This window comes from Hemibagrus wyckioides, linkage group LG12 (assembly GCF_019097595.1).
Source record: "Hemibagrus wyckioides isolate EC202008001 linkage group LG12, SWU_Hwy_1.0, whole genome shotgun sequence".
Taxonomy (NCBI): Eukaryota; Metazoa; Chordata; class Actinopteri; order Siluriformes; family Bagridae; genus Hemibagrus; species Hemibagrus wyckioides.
Genome location: NC_080721.1, coordinates 2,397,540 through 2,424,745, shown reverse-complemented (window position 1 = coordinate 2,424,745; position 27,206 = coordinate 2,397,540). Strand labels below are relative to the sequence as shown.

Here is a 27,206-nt window from a genome sequence, read left to right as displayed (position 1 = left end):
AGAGAGGCACACACTCGCACGCAGCCTTGCAGAGAGAGAGAAAGAGAGAGAGAGAGAGGGACACAGAGAAGAGGACAACAGAGACACCGGGAGAAGAAAGAGAGCGATGTCTGCTGAAAAGGCACCTCTTTCTCACTCACTTGCCGGCCCTCACTAAGACACCATGGGCTGTATTGGCTCCCGCACTATCAGTAAGATGCTCTGCTGTTTTCATTACATTTTTATTAGGCTTAAAAGGGGGACCGGGGTGGTGGAGTGGACAATGCTAACACACACACACACCCCCCACCGACCGACCAGGGAAAGTGTGAGTGTTACTATGGAAACCCTCTGGTTAAAGGCTGTTTGTCTTCAAGGATAGACTATGATTTCTAATGGTCCTGAAGGGATGCCAGGGGAAAACGGATGAACTGGAAGGTGATGGAGATGACGAGACGTTCAGACGAGGGTGAACCGCCACACAGGAATCGGGGACGGGGGTGGGCTGGTGTGATACAGACAGCAATGGAAGCAAGAAGAAGGGAAGACAGGAGAATAGATGACAGATCATCCTTATCGGGGTAGTGTGATGTGTGGATGATAAAGGGGGGGGGATGGCAAGACAAGGAGGAATGAATGGAGTGAGAGAAGACATGAGAGTTGAGGTTCATGCATGTGGGAGTTTGAAGGCTCACCAAATGTCAGCAAGTTTATTTAGAGATCTGCATTGTGTGCTATTGAGTTTGTGTGTGTGTGTGTGTGTGTATGAAAATGCCATTTAAGCCTGCATTTTTATCTAATAGCACTTGCAATGAGTAGAGCTAATTTGAGAACAGGATTTAATGGCAGTTCTCAGCATAAATTATTAGCATTTAGTGCTGCTTGTTCTTTAGGGAAATTCACAGCTGCCATTCAAAGTGTCGAACCTATTACATCAAACCTGGGCCACTGCCTGAGCCGGAATGAAACAATTGGCGCCATATTTGACCTTTGATTGTCATTGAGTCAGCGTTAAAGGGGTGGCTTGGAGACAAAGTGCTGTTTTTGTCTTAGAAAAATAGGGGCTAGCGTATACTTGACACCCTAGAGCGAAGAAGTAGCAAAGTAGAGCAGAAAATTGGCCTGATTCATCTATTGTCCCTTTTAGCCACAGCACATCAGATTTTGTTTTTTCCTTATAGAAAAGCAGCATGAATGAACTGCTTGGTTGCAGCTGTGTGAAGGTGTAGTTGCCCATTCAGCTCTGCACTTCAGTTAAAGGGTTTACTGTTTGCAAGGAGAAGCATGGCTCTCATATTTAGCATGACGAGCTATAATTAGTATCTGGTTTATAGTGAGAGAAGGAGAAGAGAGGAGATTTGATGCGTAGAATATGGGTCAAGTGCTTATCATACAATAGCCCAATGTCTGGTCTGTTGCAAGAAATCATCTTCTTTAAATATATGCACTAGACTGCACCGGCCACAGAGACTGCATTATGATCGAATCAACAAAATCCACGCCGCTCACATTTGCCTATTGCTGTTCATCGCTCCTGTTGTGAGCTAATAGCTGTCTAGAGTTCTAAGATAATTACCAATCCCTCACATATTAAACTCTGAAATTTACTTCTTCAACTGCTTCAGCAAGTTTATTTTCAGTAAGATGTACCGAAATGTTAATACTTTCCTCGCTCAGGTTGTTATCTGAAAGTCTATGAAGCTGCAAGACAGCCCTAAAGCATCGGTTATAACATCTTCTTGTATGAAATCAGTGCATTGCTGTATTACGTACTTCCTAATGTAAGATAAGAGCCTCTAGTTGAAGGTATTAGCTTGATTTAAAGCCGGGTGGTTAACAAGTATAATATGGAATTACTTTGGTGTGTAGTTTTATGGGCATTTTTACTGAATAGAACTGAAATCGAGCTTTTGGTGTTTTAGCACCTGTAGGTCACTGATGCTTGAATGTTAGGTAGGTGGATTGGCAACTCTAAATTGCCCCTGTGTGTGTGTGTTGTGCCCTGAGATGGACTGGAGGATGAACTGGTTACTGATAATAAGCTCGACCATTCAGTTTGGCTATGCTTCTGGTAAAATTAGAAACTAAAGTAAGAAATGTTGTGTTATTTATATAAATGAAGAAGTCTTGCTGTGCCTGCAACCGGGCCAGACGTGTAGTCTGACTAAAAATTAAACCTTTTGGTTCTACAGACCTTGAGCATGTTTGCTGAGAAATGTGGACTGATGTAAAATATGGTGTTGGTTCATGAAGGCTTTAGTTTTGTTGCTGATGGCTCAGAGATTCTGGTCATGTTCCTCTGATCTGTCTAATCGACAAGGTGTTTCCTCCCACAGAACTGCTGCTCACTTTTTGTTTTTCACTGCAAATCCCAGCAAATCACCAGTTTATGAAATACTTCAATCAGCCCATCTGGTACCAGCGTTAGACATTCATGCCATATTAGATTTAATTTCTCCCCTTTCTGGTGTTAGATATGAACATTAACATGAAGCTCTTGACCTGTATGCTTTCATGCATGTCATTTTCTTAAATAATAATTACCAAGCACCAATTAATTCTTTTTATTTTCTGCTATAGGCACGTTAGCCTCTATGTATAAATAATGTTTTGATTCCGTGATCCAGTCTAACACAGTCTCAAGTGACTGGTCAATACTATGATTGATACCCATGCTTGTGTCGTGTGGATGATCCAACATGAGGAGAGATAAGACAGTTCAGAGGAAGGGAAAGAGAGAGAGAGAGAGAGAGAGAGAGACTAACAGACAGAGGAAAGGAGACCGCAAAGAATGAGTCAGAGGAGAGGAAGGTGGGAGGGAAGGACTGAGCGATGTGGACGAGGAAGGTGGAATATAGGACTGAACCAGTATAAAACCTACTGGAAGGCAAAACGAGGAGATAAATAGTCTGTTGCAGAACATTTCATATCCTACAATGTAATGTCATTTTTTTTTCTTACAAATTACTTGTTTTTCATCCAGTTGAACGCATAGAAATAAGCAAAACATGCACATGGAGCCTTGACGTCTTGGATTAGGCAGAAGTACAGGATTTGAGAAGCTCAGTGTCAGAGCAAGGAAGACTTCTTGAGGCTCAAGATCTTGACATACTATTACAGCACATCTCCTCTGCTGCTAAGGAGTGAGTTTAGGCTTTTCACGCCACAAACCTTCAGCTCAGTCCATTTCCTCTGAAGCTTTCCTCTTTAAAACCCTGTCTTGAAGTATGATGCATGATGTTATGATGTATGGTGGATCTCCTGGAGAATGCAGTGGCCAGTCTTGTTAACTTCCCCTCCATTTATGCCCAAGGTGAAAACAATATATTGTCTCTGAGCACTGGAACATCTCTACCTGGGTCATGGCTATTTTTGAAGAAGTTCTACTCACGGTTTGAGCGATTTTTTTCAAACTGCCTGTCTCAGGGCAGGAGACTAGTTGTTTGTTGTTGTTGTGGTTGGGTCTTGCATGAGATTATGTCCTCACCTTCTGCACCTTAAGCTCTCATGACACTGACAACCTTCTTTGTGTTCCTCTTCCCCATGTCCAATGCTGAAATTCCATTCTCTTCTCATGTTCAGTGCCAGAGTAGGAAGCAAATGACACTCAGGAGAACACAGTTATTGGTGAAGCAGAGGAATTAGGGTCATAGTGAATCTGGAACCTATCCTGGGTGGACAATCAGTGCACGCATCCAGTCCTGGGCAAAATACACACACACACACACCTGTGGTGAAAGGAAACTGGATAAAGGGGAGAACATATGAAACTCAGTAACCCTGATACCCCAGGTAAAGATTGAACCAGGGATCTGCTGTTCCCAGATTTGGGAATCATCCCCACTAACACTGTAACCCTGCAGGTGGGGATTTGCATCACTTCACTCTTCTGATAGAAGATGGAAAATGTCCAGTCCCTTTGCTTTTCACCTGAAGCTCAACCGGCCATTTGTGGTCACTTGTGGTGTTTTTCCTTTATCTGCTAAGGTTCTGGATGGCAACTCTTTAAAATAAATGGCCGCATTACCAGTAATATTTGCATACAGACATTGCAATTTTACAAATAAACAAAACCACAAAGGATCGTTCTTTAAAGTAGTGACTCATTTTGCCTAGTGTCTTTTATACTGGTGTGGACATTTTGTTCCTCTGTGTAAGTTGTGATGCAATAAATGAAACAGTGTGGTGTGTATATACGACCTTGCCAATGTCTTACTTTAATCTTTTGATATCTTTTATTACCAGGGAAAGAGCTTGCAGTCTTATAATCTCTGCTGCTCATGTGCTTTATTACAGAAAGTGTTTTTCTGCAAGGTGTTCATATACAGTAATCATAATCTATAACGATCCACATGAAGAAATGAAATAGAAAGGAAAAGCAATGCATTTAGGAGTAAAGAACAGGATTGTGGAGTTCTGGCAAACATTGCACTTAACAGGGGTTTTATGTTGTAATTTAGGACTCGGACGTAAACCTAAACACATATTGTATATTCAGTCTAGGTTTATAGTAGAGCTTGTTTTCTGGTTTTACTGGTGCAGCAGACTGCAGGGTCATGTCCCCCCCCTGGCTGATGTCTTTAGCAAATCTAATGCACCTGATTTGTTCCTGCACCACCCATGGGATTGTGTCATAGCACTTATTTCATTTAGGAGTGTCACCTACTAAGCCATGGGCTATAGAGGTTACCTCTGCCTGTCCACATCACCTGCAGCCCTGAAGAAAGGATGTAGCCTGCAGCCCTGCATTGACCACTGAGGTCTAAATATGGCTCTGGTCACGTAGCATTAGCTCTTGCCCCTAGAACCTGCTATCTTTGAGCAAGTAAGAGGAGTTAAGGGTTTTTTCCATTATTGATTTGTGCATTGCTTACAACCTCACCCAGATTTGTGAGTGCAATAACTGGAAGATGGCTTTAATCACCGCTTCAGCTCACTAGTGCTGCTATACGGTCTGGTCCGAATCTCGGTCCATCCACATTGTAATTTGTAACTTTTCTGAACTGGCACAACATACAGTCCCCTCTGAAAGTATTGGCAGTAATTTATTATGTGAGCAAAAGTATATGAACAGATTAGAAGCCTTTATTTGTCACATATACATTACAGCACAGTGAAATTCTATCGGCGCATATCTTCGGGCAGAGTGCAGGGTCAGCCATGATACAGTGCCCCTGGAGCAGTGAGGGTTAAGGGCCTTGCTCAAGGGCCCAACAGTGGCAGCCTGGCAGTAAGAACCCTGTGATCCTCTGATCAACATCCCAGAGCCTGAACCCCTTGAGCCAACATCAAGTAAATAACACTTAACAGCATCAAGCCCCACTGATGGACTGCTGCATTCTTCCTTTGTGATTAGTGAGGTTAATGAACTCCTTCCAGAAGTAGCTATGCAAGCCCAAGCCATGCCACTGTGCTTGACCGATGAGTTTGTGTGTTGTGGATCATGAGCAGGTCCTTTCTTTCTTGGCTTAGTTTATCTAGGCTTCAGAACGATTGTGGCTCGTCTTTGAGAAATCTTCTTCCACTTTAGTGTTCATCTGATTCTTACTGCTGATGAGTGGTTTGTATCTTGTGGGTTGGCCTGTTTATTTCTTGTTATGAACTTTTCTTATTTTCAACCAGTGGATTGTGGTACCTTCACGTAGAGGTTGTTAGTGATGTTCACGGATCTCAGCTAGTTTCGGCTATTGTTTTCCTGTTTGATATCTGGTTGTTAGAACACCAGTGATTTCTTTCTTTTTCAGGACATTCCATATTGCTTTATTGACTGTGTCCAGTGCTGGGGCAGTAAGTCTGTTCTCAGCTTCATTGTCTTGTTTTTATCCCATAGACAGCTCTCTGGTCGTCAATTTGGTTTATCCTTTATAATAATGAAGGCAGTTTTCAAACTCAGGGCCCAGACTAAGACTAGACATTCACAGCTATTAATTGTTTAAACAGTCAATCTAACAGGGCGCACCCAGGCAACAGGCACATGTTTTAATATTTCTGAACACATCTAGCTGAAATTCTGATCTATCATATTATGTTCATCATTTGATCACAAACCCACGTATTTATGTAAAGAAAAAAAAAATTATTATGAAATAATTGGCCTTGATGTTTCAATACTTTCTGAGGGGACTGTATATGACATTCTTTTCCGCTCCACTTTAGATGCAGAGCATGTCAGATTACTGCTGAAATGTCTACCTCAGATTAACCTCTATGAGATCTGTGAGCTCCATTAGACAGCTCTATCCTACTTGGGCTACATCCTGAGTGTTAAAAATGAATGAGGGAAGGTGATAATGGAAACCAAATGGCTATTTTCACTGATGCTTCATTCAAAAGTATTTTGCATTTGGCCATTTTACATGTATTGCCAGTGATCTTGATCTGTAGAACCTGATCCCACATTACCATAGTGGATTGGACGTCTCTGATGTAGCATGCCTCCTCAATAGAAGATAGTAAGAAGCTTCGATGATGGTCTAAGTAGGCTTGTCGACCAAAACCATCATAATAATTGAAAGTTAAAAATATATAACGACAAAATAACATTGATATATTGTATGTATATACATACTATCACATTTCAAGCATGAAAAGCCTCAGTAAAAGCCACAAAATAAATCAGAAACTGATACACCAAATAAAAAAAAGTGCTAACCTACTTTGTATAGAAAGAGCTTTAGAACCGCACTGGGTTCTAACCTGGTCCATCACCACACAGAATAAACTCCGCAGTGAAACTTAATTTGTTTGGTTTAACAATAAATATAGACCTCTTAGGGCCAATTTGGACCGGATGTGTTGTGTGAAGCATCACATATAGCAACGCATCACTCTCATTCTCAATCTCATTCAGATCCATATTAACAAGCCTCACTGCTGCATCAAATTAAAACCTGTGTACCACAAACACACAACCTATTTGGTTTTTAATAAGCTTTGGTTCCTTTCCCTTGTAGCGAGGTATACCCTCTGTGCCTTCCCGAGTGCTTGGTCATAGAGGAAGACACCTAAAATGCCCTGGTTACTGTTGCCATATAACCTGCAGCTACAGGCTTTTTCTTTGTTGAGAAGAAAGGATGTAGCCTGCAGCCCTGAATTCACTACTGAGGTCTAAATATGGTTATAGTTCTGTTACAGAAAAGACATTGCATAAACCCCGTTCAGCTCCATTTCAACAAGCTTTTAAGTCCACAATGCCACATTCCATTAAAGCCTGTGTACCACACACACACACACACACACACACACACACACACACACACATATATATATATATATATATATATATATATATATATATATAGACATATGCGCTGATGTTGGATGAGAAGGCCTGGCTTGGTGTTTGTTGGGGTTGAGGTCAAGAAGAACTTGTTCCATACACAACTGATCCAGTCATGTCTTTGCGTACTGGAACACATTCATGCTGGAATAGAAAAGGGCCTTTTCCAAACTGTTCCCAAAAATAGCATTGTCCAAAATGTCTTATGCTAAAGCATTAACATTTCAACACTTTATAAGAAGTAAGGGGCTTAGCCCAACTCCTGAAAAAACGCCCCTTAACATTATGCAATCAGGCAGGTAACATTCTTCTGGCATCCAAGGACCCAGACCCTTCAGACTATCAAACAGAATCACTCTACAGAACACGCTCCCACAGCTCCAGAGTCCAGTGGCGTGTGCTGTCCACCACTATATCCGACGCCTGGCATTGTACTTGTTGATGTGAGGCTTGCATGCAGTTGATCGACCATGGAAACTCGTTCTGAACAGTTTTTGTTTTTATATCAATGCCAGTGGAAGTTTGGAATTCTTCAGCTATGGAATCTTGGTGACTTTTATGCTCCATGAGCCTCAGCACTCAGTGATCCCGCTCTGTGGTCTCCTGCTTCATGGCTGTGTTGCTGCTGTTCCTAAATGTTTCCACTTTCCAATAATAACACTTACAATTGACAGTTGAATATCTAGCAGCAGAGGTGGGTAGAGTAGCCCAAAATTTTACCCAAGTACAAGTGAAACTACTTCTATAAATATTTACTCAAGCAACAGTAATAATGTTCAAAGATAAATTTACTGCATTTGGCAGACTCCCTTATCCAGAGCAGCTTACATTTTTATCTCATTTTATACAATTGAGGGTTAAGGGCCTTGCTTAGGGGCACATCAGTGGTAGCTTGGTGGACCTGGGTTTCAAACTCACAACCTTCTGATCAGTAGTCCAACACCTGAATCGCTATGCTAGTGCATCGCCCACATGTCAAGATACTTGAGTAAGAGTAATAAAGTATTCAATGAGAATGTGTCTGTGAAGATTCTCAGTCATCTAGCGAGGATATATAGAAGTTGAGTTTAACTACTCATCCGAGCAGCTTCTTCGGTCTGAGGGAAGTTGCCATCCTTCTCCTAACAGAGGTGGAGGTCTTTGACGACCTGTCTCCTATGTTTAATACTGCTCTTTACTTCAATCCCCAAGAAGATCAAGACCTCATCACAGGTCCACCAGGAAAGCCAAGGAAAACTCCATCCACTCTCTCATTCTCTGATCATTACCCCAATACTTCAATACACTCTCTCCTTACTCTACTTCTCTGTGGTCATTACATCCTAACGCCTCTCTCATATCTAACACCTCCTCCCACTCTCACCTTCCCCTTGTTTCCTTAACGAGGCTATCCAGGAAGAGGAGGATCCTTGACCCTGGAGGATACAAATTCGTGAAATCCTGCCAACTTCCCTCAGACTGAAGAAGCTGCTCTGATGAGAAGTGAAGCATTTCGATCGAACTAGACAGAAGTCCAGTTGACATGACTCAGCTTCTAGATATCCAATGAGAAGACTACTCAAGTAGCGAGTTACTAGATACTTTGGATCATACAGTGCCGTAATGCTGCTCAGTTTGTGTAATTTAGTGGATAAAACAGTTTGGAATAAACGTTTAAATTGATGTTGTTTGACATATTTGTCATATATCTGGCATGAGAACGTATACCAGAAAAACGTTTGAACGATCGATTACATAAAAATACATTTGAAAACACTGAAAAGGAACTCAGTGTGTGAGATTTTATATTAGAGTATGGTCACAGTGGTGAAATTACCCTGAAACCGAGGCATTATTGTGACACTTACTGCAACATGCTTTCTTAAATTGGGGCTGGATTTCCTGTACACGGAGATGTCAACCTGTTCTGGTGCACATAGCAGGCATGGCTTTATGTAACTGTTCTTTTTTATTCCTTGTAGTGAGAAAATAAATTGAATACGAGGCCACGGGTGCCCTGATTCCCATTACACGCTGGCTTCTTCCCCTTCTTCAGACGGTATCTTCCAGAACTGGGCTCGCTAAAAAGTGAACGGTTGTCGCGTGACTCGAGACTCGTGATCTCATTATAAGTATGATTACTACCTGCTATTCATTAGCAATTAACAGTAATGGAGGAACACGGATGTAGAGAAGTAAATTTCTGTGACTTAAAAATCATGCTTAAAATCATCATTTTAAAAACATATTCCACTTGAAGATATGAAACAAAGTAAATAAATAAAAACGAATTTCTTTTGCATATTTTCTGAGCGTTTGCTAGCAAAATAAAATAACACTGGCCCCCTTGTTTGTAATTGTTGTGCTCATCTATCTATTCATTCAGAATAATGCATTTGTATTAAGTTAGATCTCTGGGGTGTTTGGATATCAATAACTCAATGTTTCATCTAGTCTGTTTTTTAAAATTTTTACTTGGTAAAGTTATAGAAAAAAAAGTGTGACATTTTTTGATTTATTGTGCTAGATTGTAAAACCGCCCTGAATAACTCATGTATCTAATATTGCTGAATCTAGCACACAATAAACATTAGTTTAAATTACAGTAAACACAGTGGTGGAGCTTCCTGCTTTACAATCATCATTACCATGAAACAGTGAGTCAGAATCATCAATCAACAACAAGGCACCGCATGCTGTCTTCATAATCAATTCGAATCACTCGTCTTACTGTTTTCAAGAACACATACAAATACCTAATCACATTATTTTGGCATAATTCCGTGTCTGGGAGAGATTTCTAACAGTGAGAGAGCCATTTATAAATGTCACAACCAACAAACATAACCCTAGTTTGATCAAACATCTTCAGTGCTTCATGTTCTGAGCATCTTTACCCAGTTCTCTCAGCCCTGAACAAGCATCCTGGAGTCCTCCATGCTGAAACTTTTTCCAGTCTAGTGAACCTCTGTGTTGTAGGGTATTTTCTTTGCTAGCCAGTCAAACCCCTCCGTATCCTGGTGACCTCCACTCAGGGGTTCCTCGTTGCTATGACAGCTGCATCTCACTTTTTTGCTATACATCAGATTTCATATCACACATTGCTGAGGTCTTTATTAGCTTTGGAGGAATATATTTAAAGAAAAGCAATGGCTTTAGGTTACACTCTCAGTATGATCTAGAGCTAGAAATGCAAACTATTTCTCGCTTCATACTGGATTTCTGGAGCGACTAAATATTTCATTTAAATCATAGAAGTTTTATCCCCAGATCAGGGCACAGGAAATATCCCAGAGTCACTTCTTTTAAAGAAACCTCAGCTATGTTCTGACTACAAGAGCTGTGAAAATGGACCAGACCTAGCATGAAGTGGTCTGAACCTTCAACAACTAAGAAACTTGAGGAGTATTTAAAGTTTTCCAACTTCTATTGGAGATTCCAAACAGGGCTTTGGCTCTATGGTGGCTACCTTCACTTTACATGTTAAAGGAAAATTTAAATACAGCTCAAGATTCACCATCCTGGTTCCTCTCAAGGTTTCTTCCTCATATCATCTCAAGCAGTTTTTCTTGCCACCATCAACTGAATTTTAATCTTTATAATTTTATTCTATGTTACTATATTTCTGTAAAGCAGTTTTTTAAGACAATATCCATCGTTAAAAGCACTATACAAATAAATCGAATTGAAGTGGAGACCTCGGAAAATGGCATGGGGTGTGCTGTCTCAACAGCCAACAGGACTCGAGTCGTCGCCTCCTTCTGAGTGGAATACAAAGACAATTCCCTCATTTAATCCTCTACAGGTCTCAATCTCATCCAGTGTGCTTTTGGTTATTGTTTCAGTGGATTCCACTGGTGATTAGATGAGAAGACATGAACAAAACAGGCAGTGCAGACTAACACTGAAGACCCCATGCTTCATCTGGGTAACATGTTCTGGCTCTTTACCAGAGAACCCTGGTCACTGAGCCCTGATTCATCGGTCATTTTAAAGTTATTAGACAATTATCCCTCCATTCCATTGGCAAAAATGACCTTTTATCTTTCGATCCCCTTTAAATAGAAACATATTTCTCTCATAATCAACTAGTGAAGCCAAAACCCAGATAAAGATCAAGAGCTTTAGTTAATGCTCACCTCAGAATGAAGCAATAGTCTGATCTCTGTGACTTTAACTGTGGCGTGGTTGTTGGTACCAGATGGGCTGGTGTGAGTATTTCATAAACTGCTGATCTCCTTGGAATTTCACACACAACAGTTTCTAAGTGCGAAAAAAAACTAAAAAAAAAAAAAACCCATTGAGTGGATAACAGTTCTGTGGGTGGTAACACCTCGTTGATAGGCATCTCAGCATGCACAACACATCGACCTTGAGATGGATGGGCTACACCTCAAGGTCCATGTTTTGTGCATACTGAGATGCTTTTCTGCTCAACAAAGATTTAATAGGATCAACAGTCGGCGTTTTAGTCTGCAGGCCCTCGGCTAATGGGAGGGTTTTCATTTTTTTTTGCGCAATTTTGTGAAAACTTTAAAGTCAGCTTTCTGGAATATACTCAAATACTGGAAAACTTATCTGGTGCTACACCCATGCTATGATAAAAGTCACAGAAAATAGACTTTTTCACCATTCTGATGTTTGATGTGAGCTTTAACTGAAGCTCTTGACCTGTCTCTACATGATTTTATGCACTGTATTGCTGCCATGTGATTGGCTGATTAGATAACCGCATGAATGTCCAGGTGTTCCTAATACACTGGACGGTTGATGAGAGTATGTCGATTTCAGACTGGACAAATCTCCTAGATGGGTTTAGATATTGCCTTTTATGATCATATATTATGTTGTGCTCATAATTATTGGCACCCTTCAGAAAAATAACTTAACTCCTGTTTGAGATCACTGAATTCTTTTTCTCCTGTTAAACACTACTCTAACTTCCCTAGCAATGTTGCTGTATGTCAGCATTGCACACAACTTTTCATTGGAGAAATGAAAACTCCATACCAACCATTTACACCATTAGCACTGCCAGTAGTAATTAAGTCATGTCTGAATACTCCCCAGTGTCTGATATCTTTTACACATTGTTCTTTAATAAGCTAGGTTCGGTCATTTGGTTCGACCGAAGAGTATAACCGTGCTCCGAGCATATTAGTGGAAGCTAATACCATGCTAATGATTATATTCCGTAGTGGCATATACTGGGAAATAAGTAGTAGCTCTAGAACAGAGCCAAACACACAGGAGTCCAATCTTAATCACAAATGGCTGGTGTGGGGTCAGGTTTTAACTCCAATCAAGCAGGAGCCACACCTGATTCTGTTTAATCACTGGTTTCTGGCTTTCACTAGACTCAGGTGTGGCTTCTGGTGACAATGGTGAGGAAAAACTTGAGAGAAACCAGACTGAGAAGGGAACCTCATCCTCTTTTGGGTGACACTGGACAGGAAATAATGTAAATGTAAATAATGTCTTTTCTACAACAGCAACCAAGAGCTCTTGAGGAACTAACAGGTCAGTGTAGTTCCTGAGGTCATTATAGACTGAAAAGCTGAGTTCAAAGACGGCGTGATAGTCTCCAAGTGGTTCTATCCACAGCAGTCCCCTGGGTCACAGGCTGTCCATGCAAATCGATCCACAGCAGCAGTGGTCCCAATGAGAGGGTTATTTCAGGAAGGGGCGTAAATCCTGTGCCAAATCAAAACATGTGGACTGAATGGTCCACTGTGATGACCATGAACAAGGAGCAGCTGAAAGACCAACAACAAATCCAGTACATCTGCATACATTGTGACTTCTCACTGCAATTCTCTTCACCATTTCTACATTTATAGTACATCATTTCCAATTTATATTCAGCACTATTATAAACCATTCTAACTCTGTTCTTCCTCAACCTGTTGACTCTGGAAGTAAAAAAAAAAAGCCTCTTGGTCTTTGCCAGTCTTTCTACAAGAGAGTTAGGATCCTCAGAAACAGTTTGATGGCCCAAGCACGTTCTAGGCCACAATATCTGTCCTCAGTTTGTTCCTGAAGACTGGGCAGGGGTCAGCTGGTATCCTGTGGTATTTGCAGTGTTTCTCCTGATGTTCTGAGACGATTGTATTTCTTGTATACTATTATGCCTAGTTCGATTGCAAGGTTTTTCTGTTTCACACAGTTAAAGGGACCTTCTTGTCTAAAATGTGTTTCATGTTTAGAAACAGCCGTGTAACGTCCTTTTATGTAAATGTAAAATGAATCAACATCCTGTGTGGACTGTTCTTATAAAAAGTGAGTGTAATTTCGATAAAGCTATTTTATCTCCCTCTCGCAGATATGGCACCTAAGTGTGAATGAGCTGGTGAATGTGTGTGAGTGTGTGCTGCCTTGCAACAGATTACAGCTTGTATTTCTGCTTTATGGATCCCCTGCAACCCTGACTACGACAAATCGGTTACTAAAAATGAACAAATGAACCAATTTCTCAAAAAACTAATTTCCCCCAAACATAGCTGTCATCATTTAAATATGTTCTTTTACCCACCAGACTTTTGCGATCTTCATTTTCTTTTCTTCAACTCCACTATTCTGTATACTCTCTCTCTCTCTCTCTCTCTCTCTCTCTCTCTCCAGAGTAAAGAAAGACTGATTGTGGAAATGGCCCCAATGCTCAGAGGCTCCACTGTACTTACAGAAAAAGAGCCCGGCAATTAACACACACACACACACACACACACACTTGTCTTAATATTCTTGTGAATAAACCTAACCTTAAACAATTTATCCATCTATTTAGTTTTTTAAATAATAGATGCAGCTTTCCTAAAACAGCAGTTTGCCTCATGGGGAAAAACCAAGACATAAACACACACACACACACACACACACAGATTTAGAGCAGCTGTGTGCAGTACAATGAATCAGAGAGCAATTTTGTAGCTATTTAGAAATAGAGGGCAGTGAAAGAGTGTAAGAGTTTATCTTTCCTATTTTCCTGCTTCCCCACTAAGGTACACCGTATAGTCACCTTACAGTATGTCCACTTTATTACCTGTCAATCAGAGAAACAACCCCATCGTCCTGTCATACTCTTCTTCATACATGTCCTCCGATCTGCAAAGTCATTGCACACATAATCGACTTGCAGCGTCACTCCTGATGGTGTGAGGAACGTCGTGAACAGCCTCTTAAAGCTAATTTCCTCTGGCGACTAAAACAAATACATGCAGCAGTTTAATGATGATGAGGATAACTCTGCGTGTTTGCCTCCTCTCTCGGGGTTAAAAAAACCGACAGATTGTAGAGAAAGCTCATTTTGCAGGAACTGGCGAGTCTCTCGTGCTCATGTCTGTGACCTGCTGGCATGTGATCATCTTCAGTGCCACAGACGCCGCAGTCTTGTCGTAACCCAGAACTGCAGTCGACGTGCCAATGTTTTTTTGAATTTCGGCCAATTGTCAGTGATATGCTCATCAGAAACAAGTGGATCTATGCGCCCGAGCCCTTGAGCCATTTTAGTACACTTCTGACACCATGTGCATGTGTGCAGAAACAGAAGACATGAAGGGTGAAGAGAGAACATGTTGTTGTTGTTGTTGTTGTGTCCATTGCTTCCCTGTGTCCACATCACTACCCATCAATCTGATGGACAAACCAAACATCTCTCTACCGATGTCCTTGTTTCACTGCAGTTACATTCTTGAGCATATATGAATATGAGTTTTTTTTCTTTGTTTTTTGGTCCAAAAGTATCTGGACATCTGACCATCTCACCCATATGTGCTTTCTGAACATTCCAGATTTATTCCCTCCTCCTTCTGTGAAAGCTTTCCGCTAGATGTTGTCTGTGGGGATTAGTGATCATTCAGCTAGTGAGATCAGACACTGATGTCTTAAGAGTGAGGAGGTCTGGTGTTCAGTCGGTGTTCCAGTTCATCCCAAAGGTGTTCAGTGGGGTTGAGTCAGGGTTCTGTGCAGGAGAGGCTTGTTATGAGGCACATTAAGAACCTACTGCCACCTTCACTTGACCCCATGCAGTTTGCGTATCGTCCAAACCGCTCCACAGACAATGCCATCACCACAACCCTCCATCTGGCCCTCACACACCTGGACGATAAAGACACTTACCTACGAATACTGTTCATTGACTTCAGTTCAGCATTCAATACGATCATTCCTCAGCAGCTGATTGAGCAGCTGAGTCCACTGGGCATCAACACCTCCCCTTGCAATTGGATCCTGGATTTCCTGACTGGGAGACCTCAGTCAGTCTGGATCGGGAACAGCATCTCCAGCACCACTGGAGCTCCTCAGGGCTGTGTGCTCAGCCCACTGCTGTTCGCTCTGCTGACTTACGACTGTGCAGCAATGCCCAGCTCCAACCACATCATCAAGTTCGCCAATGACACGACCGTGGTGGGTCTCATCAGCAAGAACGACGAGTCAGCATACAGAGAGGAGGTGCAGCGGCTAACCACCTGGTGCAGAGCCAATAACCTGTCTCTGAACGTAAAGAAAACTAAAGAGATGGTTGTTGACTTCAGGAGAGCACGAAGTGACCATTCTCCACTGAACATCGATGGGTCCATCGTGGAGATCGTCAAGAGCAGCAAATTCCTTGGTGTTCACCTCACGGAGGACCTCACCTGGTCACTCAACACCAGCTCCATCACCAGGAAAGCCCAGCAGCATCTCTACTTCCTGCGAAGTCTGAAGAAGGCTCATCTTCCACCTCCCATCCTGACCACTTTCTACAGAGGGACCATTGAGAGCGTCCTGAGCAGCTGCATCACTGCCTGGTTTGGGAACTGCACCGTCTCAGACCCCAAGTCCCTTCAGCGTATAGTGAGGACAGCTGAGAAGATCATCGGAGTCTCTCTCCCCTCTATTACAGATATTTACTCCACACGCTGCATCCGCAAAGCAGACAGCATTGTGGATGATCCCACACACCCCTCACACACACTCTTACACACCCCACACACCCCTCACACACACTCTTCACCCTTCTGCCATCCGGAAAGAGGTACCGAAGCATTCGGACCCGCACAAGCAGACTGTTAAACAGTTTCTTCCCTCAAGTGATCAGGTATCTCATCAGAGAACTGAACTGAGCTGAACACACACACACACACACACGTACAACCAAGATCTGATCTCAGAGGAGAACTGAACTGTGCTGGACACGGACACACACACACATACATAACACACACGCACAAAAAAAAAAAAGAACTGAACTGAGCTGGACACACACATACACACAACACACACACACAACCGAGATCTGATCTCAACAGAGAACTATAGTGTGCTGGACACACACACACACACACACGCACACACACAAATTGTCCTGTTTGCACGCATATGTCACTTTACATTACACTTTACACTTTATATTGATCCTGTTTACATGTTAACTTTAATATTTGCACTCACTGTCAGCACTATCCTTTGCGCAGAGTCGGTCTACATGTTGTTTGTCTGCACTGTCTTGTCTTGTCTCGTCATCCTGTGCAATTCTGTCGTATGTCTAGTTTTTACTAAAGATTGCACCTTAAGTATAGTTTAGTTTTATCTCTATGTTATAGCTCTATGTTTGTCTGCGTCACCGTACTCTGTCTGTGTTCTGTGTAGCACCTCTGGTCTGGGAGGAACGTTGTTTCACTTCACTGTGTACTGCATCAGCTATATATGGTTGAAGTGACAATAAAGCTTCTTTGACTTTGACTTTTGACACTCAAGTTCTTCCACTTCAATCTTAAAATGTCTTCATGGAACCCTGTGCTTTGTGCACAGGAACATCATCATGCTGGAACAGGGTTCGAGTCTCTTAGTGTCCAGTGAAGGAGAATCATAATGTCACAGCATACAGAGACATTTTGTGTGCTTCAGACTTTATGGTAACTGTTTGGGGAAGAACCCCAATGATGTGATGGCCAGGTGTCCAGATATAGTTGGACATATTGTGTATTTCAGAAGTCACTGTGCAGCTAGCTGTTTTATTTTATTATGGTTGTTGTACGGTTTAAAGCTTCTGGATTTGAGTGTTAAGTCTATAATGAACTCAGAAATGACTCTGAACTATTTTATAGTTGCTCAGGGGCTCTTGGTTGCACAATTCCACATGACTATAAACTGTTGAAGAAAGGACATTATTTCCTGTCCAGTGTCACCCAAATGAGGATGAGGTTCCCTTCTGAGCCTGGTTCCTCTCAAAGTTTCTTCCTCATTTCATCTCAGGGAGTTTTTCCTCACCACCATCGCCTCAGGCGTCTCATTAGGGATAAATGTTAGGGATAAATATTAACTTAACTGTAAACTCTTCTATGTTTCTATCCTTCTGTAAAGCTGCTTTGAGACAATGTGCATTGTTGTTAAAAGCGCTAGACATAAATATAAATTAAATTGAATTGGATGTAGCTTTGCTTTGGGGACTTGGATGTTAGAAATCTTTTCTTTGCTCCGTCATGGCAAAATCGTCAAGAGATCACGAGTTGGAATCTCGACAATGCCACCTACGCCTGAGCTCAGGAGAATAACCAAGAGATCTTAACTCTCCCAGGATCCAGTATATGAGAGGTGAAATGTGTAACAAACATGAATTCGCTCCGAAATTCAATGTTACGCACAGTGCTTGGAGAATTATGGCTAACTTGAGAAACAAATTGAAAACGGTGACAGATGTAAGAATAGGTTTGTTAAAAGATGTGCGTGTGTGTGTGTGTGTGTGTGTGTGTGTGTGTGTGTGTGTGTGTGAGAGAGAGAGGGAGAGAGAGAGAGAGAGACTATATTCACAACAATGGGTACAAAAAGAAGTGAAGATAAACACTCCTGCATTTCACAATGTTAGAACTAGATGGCAGCACACACACTGAAGTGTTTATTAATGCTTCCTTTTCACAGATATCTGAAAAACCACATGTATGCTAACGATGGCCTGCAGGGGAAATGAGAGAGAAAGCGATTGCATGAAGTGAAGCTGAAAGAATAAAGAAGCCTTTAATACAGTCACAGGTTTTGTTCTGAATCTTTCAGAAGTGAGAATCAGAAATCAGGAGCCATTCATTCAATTTACAAGAAAGTGTAATGCAATAATGGGCGGTTAATATGTCTCCAGGGAATGTTCGTTACAAGCTTATAACAGCTTCTAATACATGATACCACAGACCAAATGAGATAACAGAGCGACTTCTTAGCTCTTCTGCACACAACAAGGTCATATTCATGTTCTCAGTGTAACATGTTTCAGGTGTCCCAGAGTTACAATACCCCAGATGTCACTGAGTCACTGATTTGGGGAAAACTAAAATGAACATAATCACGTAAACAAGATAACACAAGACAAGACAAGATAAGACAAGATAAGCTAAGCTAAAACAAGATAAGAGAAGATAAGAAAAGATAAGATAAGACAAGATTAGATCAAATAAGATGAGATGGAATTTCAGTAATCCTGAAGGACATTCTTTTGCCAGGGAAAATGAAAAATGTACAAAATATGCTATATATATATATATAAAATGTACAAAAATACACTTGAGTATTAAGATAATATTGCACATGGCATGATATTACTGTACATATTGTAAATATTTTAAGTGCATTCCATAACTAGGATTGCCCTTAGCTTTAAAGATGGCTTAGTTTCGTAGATGTGAATCTTTACTAGGAGAAGATGGGATTAAGTTCAATTCAATTCAATTCGATTTAATTCGTATAGCACTTTTAACAATGGACATTGCCTCAAAGCAGTGTTACAGAACATAAAAAATATAGTACAAAAAGTTCAAGATTAATGTTATAAGACTTATATTTAAATTTATTTCTAATAATTCCTACTGAGAAGCCTGAGGCGACTGACGCAAGGAGAAACTCCCTGAGATGGTATGAGGAAGAAACCTTGAGAGGAACCAGACTCAGAAGTGTACCTCATCCTCATCTGGGTGACACCCAAGTGTGATTATAAATGATTATAAACACCAGAGAGTGTGATTATAAATGATTATAAACACCAGAGAGTGTGATTATAAATGATTATAAACACCAGAGAGTGTGATTATAAATGATTATAAACACCAGAGAGTGTGATTATAAATGATTATAAACACCAGAGAGTGTGATTATAAATGATTATAAACACCAGAGTGTGTGATTATAAATGATTATAAACACCAGAGAGTGTGATTATAAATGATTATAAACACCAGAGAGTGTGATTATAAATGATTATAAACACCAGAGTGTGTGATTATAAATGATTATAAACACCAGAGAGTGTGATTATAAATGATTATAAACACCAGAGAGTGTGATTATAAATGATTATAAACACCAGAGAGTGTGATTATAAATGATTATAAACACCAGAGTGTGTGATTATAAATGATTATAAACACCAGAGAGTGTGATTATAAATGATTATAAACACCAGAGAGTGTGATTATAAATGATTATAAACACCAGAGAGTGTGATTATAAATGATTATAAACACCAGAGAGTGTGATTATAAATGATTATAAACACCAGAGAGTGTGATTATAAATGATTATAAACACCAGAGAGTGTGATTATAAATGATTATAAACACCAGAGAGTGTGATTATAAATGATTATAAACACCAGAGAGTGTGATTATAAATGATTATAAACATCAGAGAGTGTGATTATAAATGATTATAAACACCAGAGAGTGTGATTATAAATGATTATAAACACCAGAGAGTGTGATTATAAATGATTATAAACACCAGAGAGTGTGATTATAAATGATTATAAACACCAGAGAGTGTGATTATAAATGATTATAAACACCAGAGAGTGTGATTATAAATGATTATAAACACCAGAGAGTGTGATTATAAATGATTATAAACACCAGAGAGTGTGATTATAAATGATTATAAACACTGGGGAGTTTCTACAGTCATGATACATCAGCATCAGACCTCACAGTACTATACCGGTGGGTTTTTTTCACTGGATGACGTCCGTGATAACATATTTACACGTCTCTCCTAAGTGATAAAACTCAAATGAACGTGGGATGAGTTTAATGTGGGATGAGTTTAACGTGGGATGAGTGAGGTTCCAAGGAGTTGTTTTTTTCCTATGAGGCTGAATGCTGGCATCATACCCGGTTTTTATTCTCAAACGGTTTGGATATAGAGAGAGAATGTTTTGATCTTTTATGGTTTAAATATTTATTTGACAGCATCAGACCTGAGATCTGACAGACAGGAGAACAGAGAGCTGCAGATTCTTTTATTTTTTTAGGAGAAGGATATTAATGATAGATGATAAACCTTTCTGTCACTGAAGGCAGTTTGATGATTTGTCATTTGGTTTGGATTTTTTGTAAAAAGAAGAAAAAAAGAGATTTAGCCGCAGATGCATAAACATATCCTTTTCTTTGCCCTAATTGCTCTTTTTTCTCTCCCTTCTTCTTTCCCTTCTTCAGCGGCAGATGCAGTTCCTGTCAGGAAAGATGGAGATCAGGTAAGAGACACTGAATATAATTTCCATTAACATGCTCTTCACAGGTCTATCTGTCTGTCTGTCTGTCTGTCTGTCTGTCTGTCTCTATCTATCTATCTATCTATCTATCTATCTATCTATCTATCTATCTATCTATCTATCTATCTATCTGTCTGTCTGTCTGTCTGTCTGTCTGTCTGTCTCTTGCTCTCTCTCTCTCTCTCTCACTCTCTCTCTCATAGGAAAGCATATATTAACATATATAACAATAATAACCTAATATTTCCTAGAGATGAATATTTTACAGAACCATGCTAAAGTCTTAGGCACCGTAATCGTTAAAATTTTTACACACACACACACACACACGCTGTATCCTCAAAGCCTCCAGCACTGTGGACGATCCTCACCTGCCTCCTACACTTTATTTGCCCCTGTGCTATCCAGCAGAATGTTTTCCAGAATTCACCAAAGGACTGTCAGCCTGGGTAACAGCTTCTACATCCAAGCTGTCAGGCTCATGAATACAATGCTCTCCCCTTCCCCCGGGTTGCCAGATCTGCGTAATTAAAAACAGTCTATTGTACGGTGGCCAAGAAATGCAAAAAACAATAACACATCCGAACACACAAGGACAATTCAGACAAAGTGGAAAAGCTAGGTATAGTTTGTGAATGGAATTCTTCCCTCTGACTGGACGAGACATGGGTCACTCAGGATCTACAGGAAGTCCAGCAGTAGCTGCAGCAGTAGAAAGTGGATTGGTGTGTGTATGAACACAGCTCTGCTCTTATAGCGCTCCTTACATCCTTTAATCTGGAATAGTTTGGTCTTCCAAACATGGCGTGTTTTTAGAGATGGCAAACTAATCTTTACTCCATGATACACTATCAGTATATCCAACATCACACCATATGAACGTCCTTCCTCACAGTGGAAGCTTTTCTGCTTTGTCTGATTTGTCCTTGTGTTTTTGGATTATGTTTTGTGGTTAAAATTGATAATCAACCTGCGCCAACACTTTAAAAGTAGCACAATTCAAAGGAATGAAATGCAGACATGGCAACCCTTCCCTCCGGACACATAATGTTGGACTTTCTATTGCACATGTCACAGAGTATGAAGCACCGTCAACGGCTTACTGCCCCCACAACACTGCACTGCCACTTTAAACTTTTCATTCCAGGTTGCAGCTCTGGACCCTGCTCATGTTTCATACACCGGTCAGGTATAACATCGTGAGCAGTGACCGGTGAAGTGAATAAGACTGAGTATCTCCTCATCATGGCACCTGTTAGTGGGTGGGATATATTAGGCAGCAAGTGAACATTTTGTCCTCAAAGTTGATGTTAGAAGCAGGAAAAATGGACAAGCGTAAGGATTTGAGCGAGTTTGACCAAAAGACCAAATTGTGATGGCTAGACCACTGGATCAGAGCATCTCCAAAACTGCAGCTCTTGTGGGGTGTTCCTGGTCTGCAGTGGTCAGTATCTATCAAAAGTGGTCCAAGGAAGGAACAGTGGTGAACTGGCGACAGGGTCATGGGCGGCCAAGGCTCATTGATGGACGTGGGGAGTGAAGGCTGGCCCGTGTGATCCGATCCAACAGACGAGCTACTGTTGCTCAAATTGCTGAAGAAGTTAATGCTGGTTCTGATAGAAAGGGGTCAGAATACACAGTTTGTTGTGTATGGGGCTGCATAGCCAAAAAATCCAATCCATTAAGATCGCTCTGCATGACACTTTAATTTCTTTCCTTTGTGCAGCCAGTGTAGGTGGTTTTCTACAGTATACCACATCCTTTAGTGTTCCCCACAGATAGAAATCGAGGGGTGTTAAGTCCGGGGAACGTGGAGGGAATTCAACAGCACCTCTGTGTCCGATCCAACATCCTGGAAAAAAGTCATGGAGATCTTGGCTCTCACGTCTCTGTGGTAGTGAGATGGCACCATCTTGCTGGAAGTCAAATTGGTCATCCGTGTAAACTGTATGAATGACCGGTAAAATGGATGTGCGAAGCGTGGCAAGGTACACTGGACCTGTCATCATTATAGCAACGCTGGTGCTACTGACATCTTGGTGCTACTGACTACTGACATCTTTAGAGAATAATAATACTGCACATTGCTTCCATAATTAAATTCCAGTTTTAAAAAGGGGCATAGATAACAACTGTTGAAGTGTGTATACATTTTGTGGCCCCCTCTATATATATATATATGTATACATATATATATATATATATATATATAAATAAGATAATAAGACTTTGACTTGAGATGACTCTCATGTAATGTAAGTCAGTCACAACAGTGCTGCATGCTGTACTATATTTATGGTGATAACAAGTAGGGAATTTATCCTAGCCAGGTGACAGATAACAGAATATTATTCACTACGCACAAGAGTATTAAGTTTCTCACAAAGGCCACCGGAGCTGGCCTCCAGAGGGCCGCTGTTATCTAGGGTATAGTCGTATAACTGCCGTTCTATCCTGGGAGACATAACCTCATCAATTGTTCCACTTCACCACCTCGCTTCTTTTCCTGTCTAATGGCCGTGTCGCTCCAGCGTCTCTAGCCGAGCCATACAAAGACCGGGCTGGCTCACACTCAGACATTATGTGCTCTAATCCCCTTACAAATTGCTCCTATAAATTTCACTATGTAAGTAAAACTCTATGTGTGTGTGTGTGTGTGTGTGTGTGTTTAAATTGGATGCATATTAATATGAAATAAATAATATTATGAAATAAATAAAAAAATTGAGATTGAGGTTCTGTGCATACGTATGTTATGCAGAAAAACAACAACAATACAGAAAGGTACTGATTCATTTTGAGTTAAATAATTAATAAATTATCTCAACGAAGTTCTGGGTAATTTACTTGAAAGGACGCCTCGTCTCGCCTCCATTTAGAGCTGTAATTTAGGCATGTAATTTATAGAAGCCCTGAAGGATAAGGTGTTGCTGCCGAGTCAAATTTCCACTTTATTTGGGATTTTTTTTTTTTTTTTTTTGTGGGAAACGATTTGTTTGGACTGTTTTAGCATCAAAAGGGTGACATTTAGAATGGAAAGAATAACTGAAATTTCATTAATTTAAAATTAATTTATCCTTTTCCATCCTTAACCTTTATAAGAGCAAGTTAAAAAAAATAATTTTTAATTTTTTAAATACTAATTAAATACTAACGATCATCATGCTACCTCATTTTGCATTTTGAGCAGGTGAGTTAGGATAAAGAAACTACAAACCTTCACAGGTTTAAGTGCTAGTACGTATTTAACACGGGTTTCGGCGACAAAATGCGTAAATGTAGCCGCTGTTTATGCGTTTGTGCTTTTAAACAAACAATTTTTCCCATAGATGGGTTACTATAGCAACAGTTAATATAACAGGTTAATATAATAAGGTCTCTAAATGAAATACAGCAGACAGAGATGAATGATGGGATTCTGTCACACTGATTCACCATCACCCATCTAAACAACACTCCAGGGGTCATGTAATAAAACATTTATATTCAAATTAAACATTTCTATTTAGATTTAAATATAAGATTAATATATAGAATTGGTCTTTATATTTAGGATTTATGTTGAAATATTTAAACAACAAATTAAATGTTATATTAATCTTTTTATATTTAACATTTAGATTACAAATCAAAGATTTAGATTTAGATCAAACATTTTTAATACTTTTTTTTACATTTTTAAAACATTTTTCTTTAGTGATACTAAAAAAATTATTTAGAATGGTCACAAGGATTAATATAACTTTTAATTTGTTGTATAAATATTTAAATCTAAACCCTAAATATAAAGACCAATCCTATATGTTAATCTTATATTTAAATCTAAATAGAAATGTTAAGTTTTGTCAGGAATTGGTGCAGAATCCAGACCCAAATGCAGGGATAAGATGAAAAATTTTTATTAATAAACAACAAAAACTACAGAGACAATGGAAACACTGGGGAAAACTAGGCAACTAAGAACAAACTAACAAACACAAAAAACAAACAGAAACCAGGAGGCAAAAATGGGTAACAAAAGACAAGGACTCAGCAAAAACAAGCACAAGATGGCAGGGATAAATAGGGAAGGTAATCACTGACACATAAGGAAAGGGAACAGGAGGAAGGATTGGGTGGGGCAAGCACACGTGCAAACGCAATATAAACAAAAGCACATGGGAACATCAAGGAACCCTGCCAGACCGCCCTCCAGTGTTCTGGCAAGGAAACTGTCCAGTAGTCCATGACAAGTTGGAATATAAATGTTTTATTACATGACCCCTGGGGTTGTTATGATGGATGATCATCCATCATTCATCTCTCTCTGCTGTATTTCATTTTAAATATCTCACATTTTATATATATATATATATATATATATATATATATATATATATATATATATATATAATGTGAGATATATATAATGTGAGATATTTAAAATGAAATGCATATATAAAATTATATTTTTCATTCATTTATTGGAAATTGTTTTCGAAGGGCAGCTCAACCTCCTTGAAATTTCTGCAGCATTTTTTTATATTTCTGATGGAAATCCAGTGCCGCACGGCAGATTGTACACTTTTATTGTGATTTAATGGAGCAATATTTAACGCTCACTGGACAACAGATTTTGGATGACTTTCAGTGCATGAAAGGTGAATTTTTTTGCGCAGGCAAAAACAATGCTTCACTGTTTATCAGAGAGTAAATTTCCTATTCTTCTTAAAAGGATTATTCTTCTTAATGAGAACAATAAGAATTATCTTACTCATTTTACTCCAAAACCTGTAATAAAACCAACAGAATAAGAGACACAGAAGGACTTTTATGGGGCAGAAGGTCATCCTAAACTGCGGCTTTGTTTTGTTTTTTCTAACCTAATGCTCCTTTTCTTCACTGTGTTTATCTCCTCTAACTTTTATCCAACCACAGAAACCTTAAAAGAGAATTTCAGCAGAGAGGTTTTTATAGCCAAGCAGCATGATATGGCCAAATGTATGTAGACACCTGACCATCACACATGTGGTTCTTCCTCAAACTAATGGCGCAAAGTTGGAGGCACAACATTTAATTTTTGGAATGTCTCTGTGTGCTGTAGGACTAAGACTTAGTTTCTTCAATGGACACTAAGAGACTCGAACCCTGATCCGACATGACGATGTTCCTGTGTACAAAGCACAGGGCTCCATGAAGACATGGTGTAGAGGTTAAGGTTGGAGTGGAAGAACTTGCACAGAGCTCCTGACTCTGACTCAACCCCACTGAACACCTTTAGGATGAACTGGAACACCTACTGAACCCCAGACCTCCTCAACATCAGTGTCTGATCTCAGTAATGCTCTTGGATGTGAATGATCACGAATCCCCACAGATACACCCTCCCTTCCTTCCTTCCTTCCTTCCTTTCTTCCTCCCTACCTACCTTCCTCCCGACCTTCCTACCTTCCTTTCTTCCACCCTACCTACCTTCCTCCCGACCTTCCTACCTTACTTCCTTCCTTGACCCAGACGTCCAGAGACTTGAAGTAGTGATATAGTACTATTACTACTGTTACATCTACTGCACTCCTGCTGCTACTACTGTTATACCTGTTATGACTAAGAACACCGTTACTACTACTACTACTACTACTGCTACTCTTGTCATTGTTACTGTTACTACTACTACTACTACTGCTATTACTACTACTATAATTGTTACTACTACTACAAGTATTACTTCTGTTACCGTTACTACTGTTACTGTTATCTAGTACTAGTAGTATTCTAACTATTACTACTTAACTATTACTACTAATACCATTGTTACTTTTACTACTACTACTACTACTTCTACAACTATTACTACTTTTGTTACTGTTACTCTTACTTCTCTTACTGTTATCTACTCCTAGCAGTGTTCTACTACTACTGTTACTATTGTCACTGTTACTGTTACTACTACTACTATAGCTGTTACTACTAATACCACTATTACTTTTACTACTGCTGTTACTGTTACTACTACTTCTGTTACTACTAGTAGTATTTTACTACTACTGTTTCTGCTACTACTACTACTACTACTAATAATAATAATATTAATAATAGTGATGCATGAGGGGTGTTACAGTCATGTGTCCACAAACCTTTGGCCATACAGCATGTATATGTTAATGAATTTGTGTAGCAATGCTAATTATTTATTTACACAGAAAATACCCTTTCTTCTCTTTCGGCTAAACCTCTCGCTCCATCTACCTGCTCCTCTGACTTCATATACTCCTTCTTATCTTCTTGTCTTTCCCTTCAGCATGGACGAGCAGAGTTTTCTTGGGAAGGAATCAATGTGAGTGAGTAGTTGGGTCTCTCGCTCTTCTCCACCTCTGTTCTCTCTATCTCTTCCACATTTCTCTATCACTTCCTGTTCTTATTAAGGGGTACATCGACATGTTTCATAAACATGAGGGTCGCTCTTTTGCAAATGAAGTAGCTTTA

General features: G+C 40.0%; 1 protein-coding gene across 5 annotated transcripts in view; it reads left to right on the top strand.

Moving 5' to 3' along the window:
* The window catches only part of fam131ba (family with sequence similarity 131 member Ba), a 39,881-nt gene continuing 12,675 nt past the window's right edge, over positions 1-27,206 (top strand). For 2 of the 5 annotated variants that reach the window (XM_058404286.1, XM_058404285.1), the window contains exons 1-3: positions 2-191; positions 20,689-20,726; positions 27,022-27,057. In XM_058404286.1, coding sequence (XP_058260269.1) covers positions 164-191; positions 20,689-20,726; positions 27,022-27,057 — 102 coding nt within the window. In that variant the 5' untranslated portion in view covers positions 2-163. Of the gene's footprint in view, positions 192-20,688; positions 20,727-27,021; positions 27,058-27,206 lie in introns of those variants that run through there. The other 3 variants (XM_058404287.1, XM_058404288.1, XM_058404289.1) reach the window with 3 other exon arrangements.